Genomic DNA, 16,848 nt, shown 5'->3' with positions numbered 1-16,848 from the left:
GTCTATTCTTCCACTGTAAAACATTTGATATTGTGTCGAGGGCAGAATCCTCACACCTTCCACCATCTTGTTCGTTACAAGCACGCGATCAGGAGACTCCCGTTGAAGCAACAGGGACCGCACGTGCGTCTCGTGAAAACTACCACTTTGTGTTGGACATGGCGAAACTACAGCAGTTCAGTTATAGTCTAGTTTTGCCACATGTGGATGATTGTTCTGAACAATGTACCCTGTTACTACCAGATAATATAGATGATGCTATTGACTCATTCACAGACCCCATGTGTACAGCTGCTAAATGCATGAAAAGGACTTGTAAGTCTCGCGACAGTCGCCCCAACCCTGGTTTTACACTGAGTGTCATTACTACAGATGGAACAGAGAGGTGTCTCAGAATATGCAGTTGGTTGGTTGGTTGGTTTGTTGTTTAACGCCGCACTTAGTAATATTCCAGCTATATGACGGCGGTCTGTAAATAATCGAGTCTGGACCAGACAATCCAGTGATTGATAGAATGAGCATCGATCCACGCAATGGGGATCGATGACATGCATTAACCAAGTCATCGAGCCTGACCACCGGTCCCGTTAGTCAGAATGTAAAGACATTTTAAGAATGATAGCACCTTATTTAGTTATGTAAAACAAAGATATACTTATACTAGTTTATTACGTGATGAAAAGAAAAGTTATAAAGAATAAATGTGTAATAAGGTTTTATCTAGTCTCCCAAATAGTAAATGTTTCTGGTTTACCATACGACGATTATCTCAGAGTGTGTTAACTCGTGTACCTGACCTGGGTACAATGAGTCGAACATTTTAAAAATGTGTTTGACAATCCAACAGATGAAGATATGGTTATCACCGATGCGACTATTAATGATATTCATGATGATATGCCTTGCTATATTCTGGACTCCCCCATTTCCATAGGAGGTGCTATGTGCTATTAACTCTTTGAAATATGATAAATCCAAAGGAAATGACCACCTCATTTCAGAATTTTGTTAAATATGCGAATGATATTTTTGTGTCGTATCTTACAGTGCTGTTTATCAAGTTGCTTGATAATAGTGAGTTGGGTTTAACGCCGCTTTTAACGGTATTCCAGTTATATCGCGGCGTGTCAGCTTAATGTGGGAGGAAAGCCTCAAGTGATGCAGGTCTCGGACGTTCACCACTTCGGTGAAACCTAAGAGCACGGGTATGGTGCTGACAAACCTAGAAACATTCTCGTTGCGAACCGGGATTCGAACCATGCCACAATCATAGGTTTCTGGCGTGCCCAAGCGACGCACAGCGAATCGCAGCGCATGAGACGAAAGGGCCACCCGTGCCCCTGCTTGATAATATATTCCTGTTATTGTTTGCAGACGATATTATTTTTATCTCAGATACCACTGGTGGACTTCAGAAGCGTATTGATGTTGTAGAAAAGTGTTGTAATTATTATGATTTAGACGTCAATTTGGAAAAAAATAAGATGATTGTTTTTAAGAAAGGTGGAGTGTTGTCAGGAAAAGAGATTTGGTACTATAAAGGTCAAAAGTTGGAGTGTGTTTCTTCTTATAAATATTATATACAAATATAATACAAATATTACTTTTACGAGAAGCCTGACCTGGTCAAGTCATTTCTCTAATGCTGGTTACAGGGGGGAAAAGCAATGTTTCGAATTTTAAAGTCATTGATAAAATTATAGCCTCTTCCACCTTACTTATATTTTTAAATATTTAATATGAAAATAGTCCCAATTTTGCTCTATGGTTACAAAGTCTGGGGTCTACATACATACATTGGCATGCAAGCGCTTTCTAGGTGTCAAATCGTCAACACCCAACAACATGGTTCGAGGTGAATGTGGGCGGTATCCATTATATCTTTATGCATACAAAAGAGTTATTGGTCATTGGATAAGGTTATTGAGTATGTCAGATTGTTGCTTTCCAAAGAAATGTTATTATAAGATGCTTCAGGCAGAAAGTAATGGTAAAATTAATTGGGTATCAAAATGTATATCTTTATTGTTCAGTTTGGATTTTGGCTCTGTATGCGAAAACCAGTGTATAAGTCATCCTCACTCGTGCAACAATCACAACGAATATCAGACAATATAACATATCGTAATATATGTATTGCTTCCATGAATTTTGGAAATATTCGATTCTGATTGGTCAATCAGAGGGATTAAAACACAATAAACACCGTCTGATTTAAACAGCCGATTTGACGACCGAATCATAGTAGAAGCTAATAGTTTTAGAATAGTACTTCATTTACAGTCATTATCGGTAGGCATAGTTAGATAATAATAATAGTCTACAATACTTCAATATGTAAAGGAGGCGTGGCAATACATATCGTACAGAAACCACGATAGAAATCTACAAAGAGAAGGTATTTCAAATTTTGAGGACAACAGAGATTTTGTTGTCGATTTTCTATGTCACAATGAGCCATATGACGCCTTGTTATTGACAAACGGTGTAGAACTTAACCTTTCCAGGGATTGCTAACTTTACTCTTGTGGTGCCCACCTCATGTGAGCTTACGAAGTTGCTCTGCTACATGCTTTTAGTGCCTGTCATAAGTTCGAGTGAAACATTACGGTGTAAACAAGCTGCTTGAGCGCTCCAAACACTGGACGCAACGAATGCTGATTCACACAATATATTTGCTGACACCCGTTTTATTTAGTCATGTTAGAATGGAGATAAACACACTGTGTTAGCTAGCTATAGGTAAGTTGCGAGTTCAGTTCCAAATTCAATTAAGGGCGGTTAAATCTACTGGCAACCTAGCTCTACATTGAAAACGCGGTGTCTTTATTTCCTAAATGACATCAGTTATGTTTGTGTTACAGTGTCTCTACCCATTTGTTTTTCTGAAAATACAAACTTTCAAATTTAATTCACATATCAATCAAGTGGGGTCTCGGGGCTAATGTGGTACATCATTTCTGCCAGATGCGTATTAGTTGTTATCACAGCAGCATTCGTCACCACTCGCCCCTTTCCGTAACCTGCATTCGTCACCACTCGCCCCTTTCCGTGACCTTCAAGAAGACTCGTCCCCCTACCGATGAATTTTTATGTGCGAAAATACGACAAACCAATCAGAATGCGCCTATGATTTCGAGTTCTTTGTTACATAATCACTCAGAAATAATGTTTGATTTTACATATGTCTTGCATCTAAAATTATACCCATGACACAGATAAATGTGTTCAATCATACTGTATAATTCCGCACGTGCCTATGTGCTTTAAATTTCATCTGAAATTTATATAATATATGGGGAAATATATGTGAACCATTACGCAACGAGTTGACAATTGTTTTAGGCATGCCCGTTTGCACTAAGACGGAACCCAGTCGCAAAAATGGCCAGGAGAGGGGCACGGGTCGCTATTCGGCTTGTCCCGGAATAACACGAGTTGGTCACGAATGATCACAGCCGTTAGCCGTTTTTGACTACATGTATGTTAGTTTGAAACATCATGAAATGACTGAAATACTGTTCAAGACGGCGTTTAAATATTATTCCCTCAGTAATGTTGATGTTGCATAGTACGTGGTCGTCTTACCAATGTTGCACCGGTCGCCAGTAAAGCCGTTCCTGCAGACACAAGAATAAGTTTCTGTGCAGTTTCCGTTGGCGCCACAGCCGCTTCCCCCAACAGTGCAGAAAGGGGCTGTAACAAACACAACAAATTTCAGACAATATAACAGGGCAGGGCATAGGACACTGTTCAGATGTTTAAAATGACTGACATATTGTTCAAAGAGCTCCCCCCACTTGTAATTTTGTTTTTATACAAATATGTAGTCTTACCAGTGGTGCATCTCACGCCTGTAAAACCGTTTCTGCAGTTACAAGAATAACTTTCTGTGCAGTTTCCGTTGGTGCCACAGCCGCTTCCCCTAATAGTGCAGAAAGGGGCTGCAATAAACACATCGAATTACAATGCACAACAGTTTAATAGACGCCCAAATGTCACCATCAATCTAGTCTGGTCACGTTGCAGTCTAATTATTGTACTATTCCACATTCGATGATCTGTTTGTAACATTAGATAGATCTGTTGTTCTGATCAATCAGATCCTTATAACAGTCTGTAACCACAGGTCTGTTCTGAATACGAACAATTAGCTGCACTGATCAATGAAATGTGATAACGGGCGTACACGAGAAGCATTGTGGTAATCTGTATTGTCAGTTACAGAGTAGCGTGAGAAAGTGAGTATGGTTTTACGCCGCTTTTAGCAATTTTCAAGCAATTTCACGGCGGGGAGCACCAGAAATGGGCTTCGCACATTGTGCCAATGTAGGGAATCGAACCCGGGTCTTTAGCCTGACGAGCGAACTCTTTAACCACTAGGCTACCCACCGCCCCGTTACAGAGTAGATCAATCAACAGTTCAGTGAGACATGCCAAACTTAATGTTGAGCCCTTAGTTGCCTCCTCACGTGTGGTGCACTTTTGACCAGTGTATCCGTTCTTGCAGTCACAGTCATATGTCGATGTGTCACAGTCTCCATTGACACCACACTCACTTCCTCCAGCCGTGCAGATCGGAGCTGAAATATACAAAAGGAATAAATGATGATCACAAACCAAAGGATATTGTCATTGATCAGAATACAAGCACAACTATACTACATTGTGATTGATCAGATATGAAGTGCAGGGCATAGGACACTGTTTAGGTGTACAATGACTGACATATTGTTGAAAGCAACGTTTAAACCATGTCGTCTTACCAATGTTGCACCGGTCGCCAGTAAAGCCGTTCCTGCAGACACAAGAATAAGTTTCTGTGCAGTTTCCGTTGGCGCCACAGCCGCTTCCCCCAACAGTGCAGAAAGGGGCTGCAACAAACACAACGAATTTCAGACAATATAACAGGGCAGGGCATAGGACACTGTTCAGATGTTTAAAATGACTGACATATTGTTCAAAGAGCTCCCCCCCCCCCCCTTGTAATTTTGTTTTTATACAAATATGTAGTCTTACCAGTGGTGCATCTCACGCCTGTAAAACCGTTTCTGCAGTTACAGGAACGACCTCCAATGCATTGTCCGTTGGCACCACAGCCACTTCCCCCAACAGTGCAGAAAGGGGCTGCAACAAACACAACGAATTTCAGACAATATAACAGGGCAGGGCATAGGACACTGTTCAGATGTTTAAAATGACTGACATATTGTTCAAAGAGCTCCCCCCCCCCCCCCCCCCCCCCCCCCCCCCCTTGTAATTTTGTTTTTATACAAATATGTAGTCTTACCAGTGGTGCATCTCACGCCTGTAAAACCGTTTCTGCAGTTACAGGAACGACCTCCAATGCATTGTCCGTTGGCACCACAGCCACTTCCCCCAACAGTGCAGAAAGGGGCTGCAACAAACACATCGAATTACAATGCACAACAGTTTAATAGACGCCCAAATGTCTCCATCAATCTAGTCTGGTCACGTTGCAGTCTAATTATTGTACTATTCCACATTCGATGATCTGTTTGTAACATTAGATAGATCTGATGTTCTAATCAATCAGATCCAGAAAACAGTCCGTAACCACAGGTTTGTTCCTAATAATACGAACAATTAGCTGTACTGATCAATCAAATGTGATAACGGGCGTACACGAGAAGCATTGTGGTAATCTGTATTGTCAGTTACAGAGTAGCGTGAGAAAGTGAGTATGGTTTTACGCCGCTTTTAGCAATTTTCAAGCAATTTCACGGCGGGGAGCACCAGAAATGGGCTTCGCACATTGTGCCAATGTAGGGAATCGAACCCGGGTCTTTAGCCTGACGAGCGAACTCTTTAACCACTAGGCTACCCACCGCCCCGTTACAGAGTAGATCAATCAACAGTTCAGTGAGACATGCCAAACTTAATGTTGAGTCCTTAGTTGCCTCCTCACGTGTTGTGCACTTTGGACCAGTGTATCCGTTCTTGCAGGAACAGGAATATGTCCATGTGTCACAGACTCCATTGACACCACACTCACTTCCTCCAGCCGTGCAGATCGGAGCTGAAATATACAAAAGGAATAAATGATGATCACAAACCATAGGATATTGTCATTGATCAGAATACAAGCACAGCTATACTACATTGTCATTGATCAGATATGAAGTGCAGGGCATAGGACACTGTTTAGGTGTACAATGACTGACATATTGTTGAAAGCAACGTTTAAACCATGTCGTCTTACCAATGTTGCACCGGTCGCCAGTAAAGCCGTTCCTGCAGACACAAGAATAAGTTTCTGTGCAGTTTCCGTTGGCGCCACAGCCGCTTCCCCCAACAGTGCAGAAAGGGGCTGCAACAAACACAACGAATTTCAGACAATATAACAGGGCAGGGCATAGGACACTGTTCAGATGTTTAAAATGACTGACATATTGTTCAAAGAGCTCCCCCCCCCCCCCCCCTTGTAATTTTGTTTTTATACAAATATGTAGTCTTACCAGTGGTGCATCTCACGCCTGTAAAACCGTTTCTGCAGTTACAGGAACGACCTCCAATGCATTGTCCGTTGGCACCACAGCCACTTCCCCCAACAGTGCAGAAAGGGGCTGCAACAAACACAACGAATTTCAGACAATATAACAGGGCAGGGCATAGGACACTGTTCAGATGTTTAAAATGACTGACATATTGTTCAAAGAGCTCCCCCCACTTGTAATTTTGTTTTTATACAAATATGTAGTCTTACCAGTGGTGCATCTCACGCCTGTAAAACCGTTTCTGCAGTTACAGGAACGACCTCCAATGCATTGTCCGTTGGCACCACAGCCACTTCCCCCAACAGTGCAGAAAGGGGCTGCAACAAACACATCGAATTACAATGCACAACAGTTTAATAGACGCCCAAATGTCTCCATCAATCTAGTCTGGTCACGTTGCAGTCTAATTATTGTACTATTCCACATTCGATGATCTGTTTGTAACATTAGATAGATCTGTTGTTCTAATCAATCAGATCCAGAAAACAGTCCGTAACCACAGGTTTGTTCCTGATAATACGAACAATTAGCTGTACTGATCAATCAAATGTGATAACGGGCGTACACGAGAAGCATTGTGGTAATCTGTATTGTCAGTTACAGAGTAGCGTGAGAAAGTGAGTATGGTTTTACGCCGCTTTTAGCAATTTTCAAGCAATTTCACGGCGGGGAGCACCAGAAATGGGCTTCGCACATTGTGCCAATGTAGGGAATCGAACCCGGGTCTTTAGCCTGACGAGCGAACTCTTTAACCACTAGGCTACCCACCGCCCCGTTACAGAGTAGATCAATCAACAGTTCAGTGAGACATGCCAAACTTAATGTTGAGCCCTTAGTTGCCTCCTCACGTGTGGTGCACTTTTGACCAGTGTATCCGTTCTTGCAGGAACAGGAATATGTCGATGTGTCACAGACTCCATTGACACCACACTCACTTCCTCCAGCCGTGCAGATCGGAGCTGAAATATACAAAAGGAATAAATGATGATCACAAACCATAGGATATTGTCATTGATCAGAATACAAGCACAGCTATACTACATTGTCATTGATCAGATACGAAGTGCAGGGCATAGGACACTGTTTAGGTGTACAATGACTGACATATTGTTGAAAGCAACGTTTAAACCATGTCGTCTTACCAATGTTGCACCGGTCGCCAGTAAAGCCGTTTCTGCAGACACAAGAATAAGTTTCTGTGCAGTTTCCGTTGGCGCCACAGCCGCTTCCCCCAACAGTGCAGAAAGGGGCTGCAACAAACACAACGAATTTCAGACAATATAACAGGGCAGGGCATAGGACACTGTTCAGATGTTTAAAATGACTGACATATTGTTCAAAGAGCTCCCCCCCCCCCCTCCCCCCTTGTAATTTTGTTTTTATACAAATATGTAGTCTTACCAGTGGTGCATCTCACGCCTGTAAAACCGTTTCTGCAGTTACAGGAACGACCTCCAATGCATTGTCCGTTGGCACCACAGCCACTTCCCCCAACAGTGCAGAAAGGGGCTGCAACAAACACATCGAATTACAATGCACAACAGTTTAATAGACGCCCAAATGTCTCCATCAATCTAGTCTGGTCACGTTGCAGTCTAATTATTGTACTATTCCACATTCGATGATCTGTTTGTAACATTAGATAGATCTGTTGTTCTAATCAATCAGATCCAGAAAACAGTCCGTAACCACAGGTTTGTTCCTGATAATACGAACAATTAGCTGTACTGATCAATCAAATGTGATAACGGGCGTACACGAGAAGCATTGTGGTAATCTGTATTGTAAGTTACAGAGTAGCGTGAGTAAGTGATTATGGTTTTACGCCGCTTTTAGCAATTTTCAAGCAATTTCACGGCGGGGAGCACCAGAAATGGGCTTCGCACATTGTGAAATATACAAAAGGAATAAATGCTGAACACAAACTATATCACTGATCATATATGAAGTGCAGAGCATATACCACACTCACTTCCCCCAGCCCCAGAATACAAGCACAAACCATTGGGTATTGTCATTGATCAGAATACGAGCACAATACAACAAATGTCACCATCAATCTCGACACTAATACACATTCCTAAAGGTGTTTATAACATCAGTTAGATTTGTTGCATTTTTATCAGTCAAGTCGAGATAACACTGTCCATGCCCATAGTTTCTATACTGAAAATACAATCTTTTAACTGCAGTAAAGGGACATCGTAGGGCTACATGAGAAGTATTGTAACACTTCCTTATTGTTGGTGCAAGTGGCATCGAATGTACATGAAAGGTAAAATGACCCCATGATGTTTCCACACACTAGTTGTATGATAATGTCCTTGTTATCCTGAAATGGAAAACGTAATTACATGATAAAGCCAGTGGTTGTATGTTGAGTGAGTGAGTTGGGTTTGACATCGCTTTTCACAGTATTACAGTTATACCACAGCGTGTCAGTTAAATGTGGGAGGAAAGCCCCAAGTGATGCAGACCTCAGAAGTTTATCACCTACGAGCACGGGTATGGTGCAGACAAACCTAGAAACGTAATCGGGGCGAACCGGGATTCGAATTCGAACCCACAATCATAGGTTTCTGGCGTGCCCAAGGAACGCCACTCTGCACAGCGAATCGCGGGGCCTTAGACGACTGGGCCACCCATGCCCCCTGGTTGTATGTTGAACATAAATAGAAACAGTATTACTGTTCCCTCAGTAGTGCCGATGTAGTATAATACGAAGTCTTACCATCGTTGCATCTTTCTCCAGTATAATCGTTTTTGCAGACACATGAATTCCCACGACCAGAATCTTTACGTGTGCAATTCCCGTTTGCCCCACAATCGTTTCCCCCAACGGTGCAGAAAGGGGCTGAAATAAACACATCATTATAGTGGACAATATTTTAATAGCTATCCTACACATGTTGCCATCAATCTAAACACCATAACATTGCGCCTTTGGTTTGCCTTTTCCTTCATTTGTTGATAGGGGTACCTGTGATTTGTTAATTTGTAATTAATTTCCTTCCGTAGTATTCACCTTTCAAGATGAATACGGTTGTACCACCACATGAACAATGTGGCTGAATCCTCCTCACCTGATTTGCACTTTCGTCCAGTGTAATCGTTGATGCAGCGACAAAGATATTCTTTGGAATAGATTCATCCATGTATGATAATTAAAAACAGAATGCAACCCTAGCTAGTAGATCACCACAGTATCACTCTGTCACCCCCAGCTAGTAGTTCACCACAGTATCACTTTGCCAACCTTAGCTAGTAGTTCACCACAGTATCACTCTGTTACCCCAGCTAGTAGTTCATCACAGTATCATTCTGTCAACATTAGCTAGTAGTTAACGACAGTATCACTCTGCCACCCTTAGCTTGTAGTTCACCTTAGTATCATTCTGTCACCGGCAGATAGTAGTTCACAAAAGTATCACTCTGCCACCCTAAGCTAGTAGCTCACCACAGTATCACTCTGCCACCTTTAGCTAGTAGTTCACCACCGTATCACTCTGTCACCCCTACCTTGTAGTTCACAACAGAATCACTCTGCCATCCTTAGCTAGTAGATCACCACAGTATCACTCTGTTACCCCAGCTAGTAGTTCACCACAGTATCATTCTGTCAACATTAGCTAGTAGTTAACGACAGTATCACTCTGCCAACCTAAGCTTGTAGTTAACCACATTATCACTCTGTAACCCCCAGCTTGTAGTTCACCACAGTATCACTCTGCCACCATTAGCTAGTAGTTCACCACAGTATCACTCTGCCACCCATAGCTTGTAGTTCACCAAAGTATCACTCTGTCACCCCCAGCTAGTAGTTCACCACAGTATCATTCTGCCAACCTTAGCTAGTAATTCACCACAGTATCATTCTGCCACTATTAGCCAGTAGTTCATCAAAGTATCACTCTGCAAACGTTAGATTGTAGTTCACCAAAGTATCACTCTTCCACCCTTAGCTAGTAGTTCACCAAGGTATCACTCTGCCACCCTTAGCTAGTAGTTCACCACAGTATCACTCTGCCACCTTTAGCTAGTAGTTCACCACAGTATCACTCTGCCAAGATTAGCTTGTAGTTCAGAACAATATCACTCTGTCACCCTAAGCTTGTAGTTCACAACAGTATCACTTTGCCAACCTTAGCTAGTAGATCACCACAGTATCACTCTGTTACCCCCAGCTAGTAGTTCACCACAGTATCACTTTGCCAACCTTAGCTAGTAGTTCACCACAGTATCATTCTGCCACCATTAGCTAGTAGTTCATCACAGTATCACTCTGCCAACCTAAGCTTGTAGTTCACCACAGTATCACTCTTCCACCCTTAGGTAGTAGTTCATAACAGTATCACTTTGCCAACCTTAACTTGTAGTTCACGAGAGTATCAATCTGTCATCCCCAGTTGGTAGTTCACCAAAGTATCACTCTGCCACCCTTAGCTTGTTGTTCACCACAGTATCACTCTGCCGCCCTTACCTTGTAGCTGACCACAGTTTCACTCTGCCACCCTTAGCTAGTAGTAGTTCACCACGGTATCACTCTGTCACCCCTAGCTAGTAGTTCACTACATTATCATTCTGCCACCCTTAGCTAGTAGTTCACAACCGTATCACTTTGCCAACATTAGCCTGCAGTTCACGACAGTTTATCTCTGTCATCCCCACCTGGTAGTTCACCACAGTATAACTGTGCCACCCTTAGCTAGTAGTTCACCACAGTATCACTCTGTCACCCTTAGCTAGTTGTTCACCACAGTATCACTCTGCCACCCTTAGGTACTTGTTCACCACAGTATCACTCTGCCACCCTTAGCTTGTAGCTCACCACAGTATCACTCTGTCACGCTTAGCTAGTTGTTGACCACAGTATCACTCTGCCAACCTTAGCTAGTTGTTCACCACAGTATCACTCTGTCGCCCCCAGCTAGTAGTTCACCACAGTATCATTCTGCCGCCCTTAGCTAGAAGTTCACGACAGTATCACTCTGCCACCCTTAGCTAGTAGTTCATCACAGTATCATTCTGCCACCCTTAGGTAGTAGTTCATAACAGTATCACTTTGTCAACCTTAGCTTGTAGTTCACGACGGTATCAATCTGTCATCCACAGTTGGTAGTTCACCACAGTATCACTCTTCCAACCTTACCTAGTTGTTCACCACAATATCACTCTGCCACCCTTAGCTTGCAGCTGACCACAGTATCACTCTGCCACCCTTAGCTAGTAGTAGTTCACCAAAGTATCATTCTGCCACCCTTAGCTAGTAGTTCACAACAGTATCACTATGCCAACATTAGCTTGCAGTTCACGACAGTATCTCTCTGTAATCCCCAGCTGGTAGTTCACCACAGTTTCAATCTGCCACTCTAAGCTAGTTGTTCACCATAGTATAACTCTGCCACCCTTAGCTAGTTGTTGACCACAGTATCACTCTGCCACCCTTAGCTAGTTGTTCACCACAGTATCACTCTGCCACCCTTAGCTGGTAGCTCACCACAGTATCACTCTGCCACCCTTAGCTAGTTGTTCACCACTGTATCACTCTGCCACCCTTCGCTTGTAGTTCACAACAGTATCACTCTGCCACCCTTAGCTGGTAGCTCACCACAGTATCACTCTGCCACCCTTCGCTTGTAGTTCACAACAGTATCACTCTACCACCCTTAGCTAGTTGTTCACTACAGTATCACTCTGCGAACCTTAGCTACTAGTTCACCACAGTATCATTATGCTACCCTTAGATAGTTGTTCATCACAGTATCACTCTGCCAACCTTAGCTAGTTGTTCACCACAGTATCACTCTGTCACCCCCAGCTAGTAGTTCACCACAATATCATTCTGCCAACCTTAGCTAGTAATTCACCACAGTATCATTCTGCCACCATTAGCCAGTAGTTCACCAAAGTATCACTCTGCAAACGTTAGATTGTACTTCACCAAAGTATCACTCTGCCACCCTTAGCTAGTAGTTCACCACACTATCACTATGCCACCCTAAGCTAGTAGTTCACCACAGTATCACTCTGCCACCCTTAGCTAGTAGTTCACCACAGTATCACTCTGCCACCCCTAACATGTAGATCACCAAAGTATCACTCTGCCACCCTTAGCTAGTATTTCACCATAATATCATTCTGCCATCCTTACCTACTAGTTCACCACAGTATCACTCTGTCACCCGTAGACTGTAGTTCAGAACAGTATCACTCTGCCACCCTTAGCTAGTATTTCACCATAACATCATTCTGCCACCCTTAGCTACTAGTTCACCACAGTATCACTCTGCTATCCATTGCTAGTAGTTCTCTACAGTACCACACTGCCACACTTAGCTACTAGTTGATAACAGTATCACTCTGTCACCCCTAGCTAGAAGTTCACCACAGTATCACTTTGTTACCCCTAGCTTGTAGTTCACCACAGTATCATTCTACCGCCCTTAGATAGAAGTTCACGACAGTATCACTCTGCCAACCTTAGCTAGTAATTCAGCACAGTATCATTCTGTCACCCTTAGCTAGTAGTTCACCACAGTATCACTCTGCCACCCCTAACTTGTAGTTCACCAAAGTATCACTCTGCCACCCTTAGGTAGTATTTCACCATAATATCATTCTGCCACCCTTAGCTACTAGTTCACCACAGTATCACTCTGTCACCCGTATCTTGTAGTTCACAACAGTATCACTCTGCCATCCTTAGGTAGTAGTTCATAACAGTATCACTTTGCCAACCTTAGCTTGTAGTTCACGACAGTATCAATCTGTCACCCACAGCTGGTAGTTCACCATAGTAAGAAACTGCTATCCTAAGATAGTAGTTCACAACAGAATCACTCTGCCATCAATAGCTAGTAGTTCACCACAGTATCACACTGCCACACTTAGCTAGTAGTTCACCACAGTATCACTCTGTCACCCCTAGCAAGAAGTTCACCACAGTATCACTTTGTAACCCCTAGCTTGTAGTTCACCACAGTATCACTCTGCCCAACCTTTGCTAGTAGTTCACCACATAATCAATCTGCCACCCTTCGCTCTTAGTTCACCACAGTATCACTCTGTTACCCCTACCCAGAAGTTCACCACAATATCACTTTTCCACCCCTAGCTTGTAGTTCACCACAGTATCACTTTGCCACCCTTAGCTAGTAATTCAGCACAGTATCAGTCTGTCACCCTTAGCTAGTAGTTCACCACAGTATCAATGTGGCACGCTATGCTTGTAGTTCAACACAGTATCACTCTGCCACCCTTAGTTACTTGTTTTCCACAGTATCACACTGCCATCCTTAGCTGGTAGTTCACTATAGTATCACTCTGCCACCCTTAGCTAGTTGTTCACCACAGTGTCACTCTATCACCCCTAGCTTGTCGTTCACCATAGTATCACTCTGCCACTCTTAGCTAGTAGTTCACCATAATATCACTCTGTCACCCTTAGCTAGTAGTTCACCACAGTATCACTCTGTCGCCCCAAGCTTGTAGTTCACCACAGTATCACTCTGCCACCCTTAGCTAGTTGTTCACAACAGTATCACAATACCATCCTTAGTTTGTAGTTAATCTATCTATCACTCTGCCACGCTTAGCTTGTAGTTCACAACAGTATCACTCTGCCACCCCTAGGTTGTAGTTCACCACAGTATCACTCTGCCACCCTTAGCTAGTAGTTCAGCACAGTATCACTCTGCAACCCCTAGCTAGTAGTGCACTACAGAATCACTCTGCCACCCTTATCTAGTAGTTCACGACAGTATCACTCTGTCACGCCCAGCTTGTAGTTCCCCACAGTATCACTCTGTCATCCTTAGCTAGTAGTTCACCACAGTATCACTCTGCCACCCCTAGCTAGAAGTTCACAACAGTATCACTCGGTCACCCCCAGGTTGTAGTTCACCACAGTATCACTCTGCCACCCTTAGCTAGTAGTTCAGCACAGTATCACTCTGCAACCCCTAGCTAGTAGTGCACTACAGAATCACTCTGCCACCCCTATCTAGTAGTTCACGACAGTATCACTCTGTCACGCCCAGCTTGTAGTTCCCCACAGTATCACTCTGCCACCCCTAGCTTGTAGTTCACCACAGTATCACTCTGTCATCCTTAGCTAGTAGTTCACCACAGTATCACTCTGCCACCCCTAGCTAGAAGTTCACAACAGTATCACTCGGTCACCCCCAGGTTGTAGTTCACCACAGTATCACTTTGCCACCCTTAGCTTGTTGTTCACCACAGTATCACTCTGCCACCTTTAGCTAGTTGTTCAACACAGTATCACTCTGTCACCCCAAGCTAGTATTTCACCACAGTATCATTCTACTACCCTTAGCTAGTAGTTCGCCACAGTATCACTGTCACCCATTGCTAGAAGTTCACCACAGTATCACTCTATCACCCCTAGCTTGTAGTTCACCAGAGTATCACTTTGCCACCCTTAGCTAGTAATTCAGCACAGTATCAGTCTGCCACCCTGAACTAGTAGTTCAACATAGTATCACTGTTCCAAGCTATGCTTGTAGTTCACTACGGTATCACTCTGCCACCCTTCGCTAGTAGTTCGACACAGTATCACTCTGTTACCCCAAGCTAGTTGTTCACCACACTATCACTCCGCCACCCCTAGGTAGTAGTTCACCACAGTATCACTCTGCCACCCCTAGGTAGTAGTTCACCACAGTATCACTCTGCCACCCCTAGGTAGTAGTTCACCACAGTATCACTCCGCCACCCCTAGGTAGTAGTTCACCACAGTATCACTCTGCCACCCTTAGCTATTTGTTCACCACACTATCACTCTGCCAACCTTAGCTAGTAGTTCATAACAGAGTCAATCTGCCACACTTTGCTAGTAGTTCACCACAGTATCACTCTGTTACCCCAAGCTAGTTGTTCACCACAGTACAACTCTGTCACCCCTAGCTTGTCGTTTACTATAGTATCACTCTGCCACTCTTAGCTAGTAGTTTACCTTAATATCACTCTGCCAACCTTAGGTAGCAGTTCACCGCAGTATCCCTCTGTCACCCCCAGCTTGTAGTTCACCACAATATTACTCTGCCACCCTTAGCGAGTAGTTCACCAAAGTATCAGTCTGCCACCCTTAGCTAGTAGTTCACCACAGTATCACTTTGCCACCCTTAGCTAGTTGTTAACCACAGTATCACACTGTCATCCTTAGCTTGTAGTTCACCACACTATCACTCTGCCAACCTTAGCTAGTAGTTCACCACAGAATCAATCTTCCACCCTTCGCTAGTAGTTCACCACAGTATCACTCTGTCACCCCCTGCCAGTAGTTCACCACAGTATCACTCTGCCACCCTTAGCTTGTAGTTCACCACAGTATCACTCTGTCATCCCTAGCTAGTAGTTCACCACAGTATCACTCTGCCACCTTAGCTAGTAGTTCACAACAGCATCACTCTGTCACCCCCTGGTTGTAGTTTACCACAGTATCACTCTGCCACCCTTAGCTAGTTGTTCACCACAGTATCACTCTGCCACCTTTAGCTTGTTGTTCACCACAGTATCACTCTGTCACCCCCAGCTAGTAGTTCACCACAGTATCATTTTGCCACCCTTAGCTAGTATTTCACCACAGTATCATTCTGCCACCTTTAGCTATTAGTTCACAACAGTATCACTTTGCCAACCTTAGCTAGTAGTTCGCCACAGTATCACTCTGTCAGCCGTAGCTTGTAGTTCACCACAGTATCACTGTCACCTCTAGCTCGAAGGTCTCCACAGTATCACTCTATCACCCTTAGCTAGTATTTCACCACAGTATCATTCTGCTAACTTTAGCTATTATTTCACAACAGTATCACTCTGCCAACCTTAGCTAGTAGTTCACCACAGAATCAATCTGCCACCCTTCGCTAGTAGTTCACCACAGTATCACTCTATTACCCCTAGCTGGTAGTTCACCACAGTATCACTCTGCCACCCCTAGCTAGAAGTTCACCACAGTATCACTTGGTCACCCCCAGGTTGTAGTTCACCACAGTATCACTTTGCCACCCTTAGCTAGTTGTTCACCACAGTATCACTCTGCCACCTTTAGCTAGTTGTTCACCACAGTATCACTCTGTCACCCCAAGCTAGTATTTCACCACAGTATCATTCTACTACCCTTAGCTAGTAGTTCGCCACAGTATCACTGTCACCCCTTGCTAGAAGTTCACAACAGTATCACTCTATCAACCCTCGCTTGTAGTTCACCAGAGTATCACTTTGCCACCCTTAGCTAGTAATTCAGCACAGTATCAGTCTGCCACCCTGAACTAGTAGTTCACCATAGTATCACTGTTCCACGCTATGCTTG

The 16,848-nt window shown here is 43.6% G+C and overlaps 1 protein-coding gene across 4 annotated transcripts in view; it reads right to left on the bottom strand.

Moving 5' to 3' along the window:
- LOC124123599 (neurogenic locus notch homolog protein 1-like) overlaps positions 1 to 16,848 on the bottom strand; it is an 82,203-nt gene that overhangs the window by 15,578 nt on the left and 49,777 nt on the right. The window contains exons 3-16 of one of the 4 annotated variants that reach the window (XM_048402810.1): positions 9,250 to 9,372; positions 7,920 to 8,027; positions 7,661 to 7,768; positions 7,367 to 7,477; positions 6,728 to 6,835; positions 6,480 to 6,587; positions 6,224 to 6,331; positions 5,930 to 6,040; positions 5,291 to 5,398; positions 5,020 to 5,127; positions 4,767 to 4,874; positions 4,473 to 4,583; positions 3,837 to 3,944; positions 3,589 to 3,696 (exon numbers count right to left, since the gene is read on the bottom strand). In XM_048402810.1, the coding sequence (XP_048258767.1) occupies positions 3,589 to 3,696; positions 3,837 to 3,944; positions 4,473 to 4,583; positions 4,767 to 4,874; positions 5,020 to 5,127; positions 5,291 to 5,398; positions 5,930 to 6,040; positions 6,224 to 6,331; positions 6,480 to 6,587; positions 6,728 to 6,835; positions 7,367 to 7,477; positions 7,661 to 7,768; positions 7,920 to 8,027; positions 9,250 to 9,372 (1,536 nt within the window). The remainder of the gene's footprint in view (positions 1 to 3,588; positions 3,697 to 3,836; positions 3,945 to 4,472; positions 4,584 to 4,766; positions 4,875 to 5,019; positions 5,128 to 5,290; positions 5,399 to 5,929; positions 6,041 to 6,223; positions 6,332 to 6,479; positions 6,588 to 6,727; positions 6,836 to 7,366; positions 7,478 to 7,660; positions 7,769 to 7,919; positions 8,028 to 9,249; positions 9,373 to 16,848) is intronic. The other 3 variants (XM_048402811.1, XM_048402813.1, XM_048402814.1) reach the window with 3 other exon arrangements.

Source organism: Haliotis rufescens, unplaced genomic scaffold (assembly GCF_023055435.1).
Source record: "Haliotis rufescens isolate VD_foot unplaced genomic scaffold, xgHalRufe1.0.p SCAF_29, whole genome shotgun sequence".
Taxonomy (NCBI): domain Eukaryota; kingdom Metazoa; phylum Mollusca; class Gastropoda; order Lepetellida; family Haliotidae; genus Haliotis; species Haliotis rufescens.
Note: the sequence above shows the minus strand (reverse complement) of the source record. Positions and strands in the feature narration are given on the sequence as shown.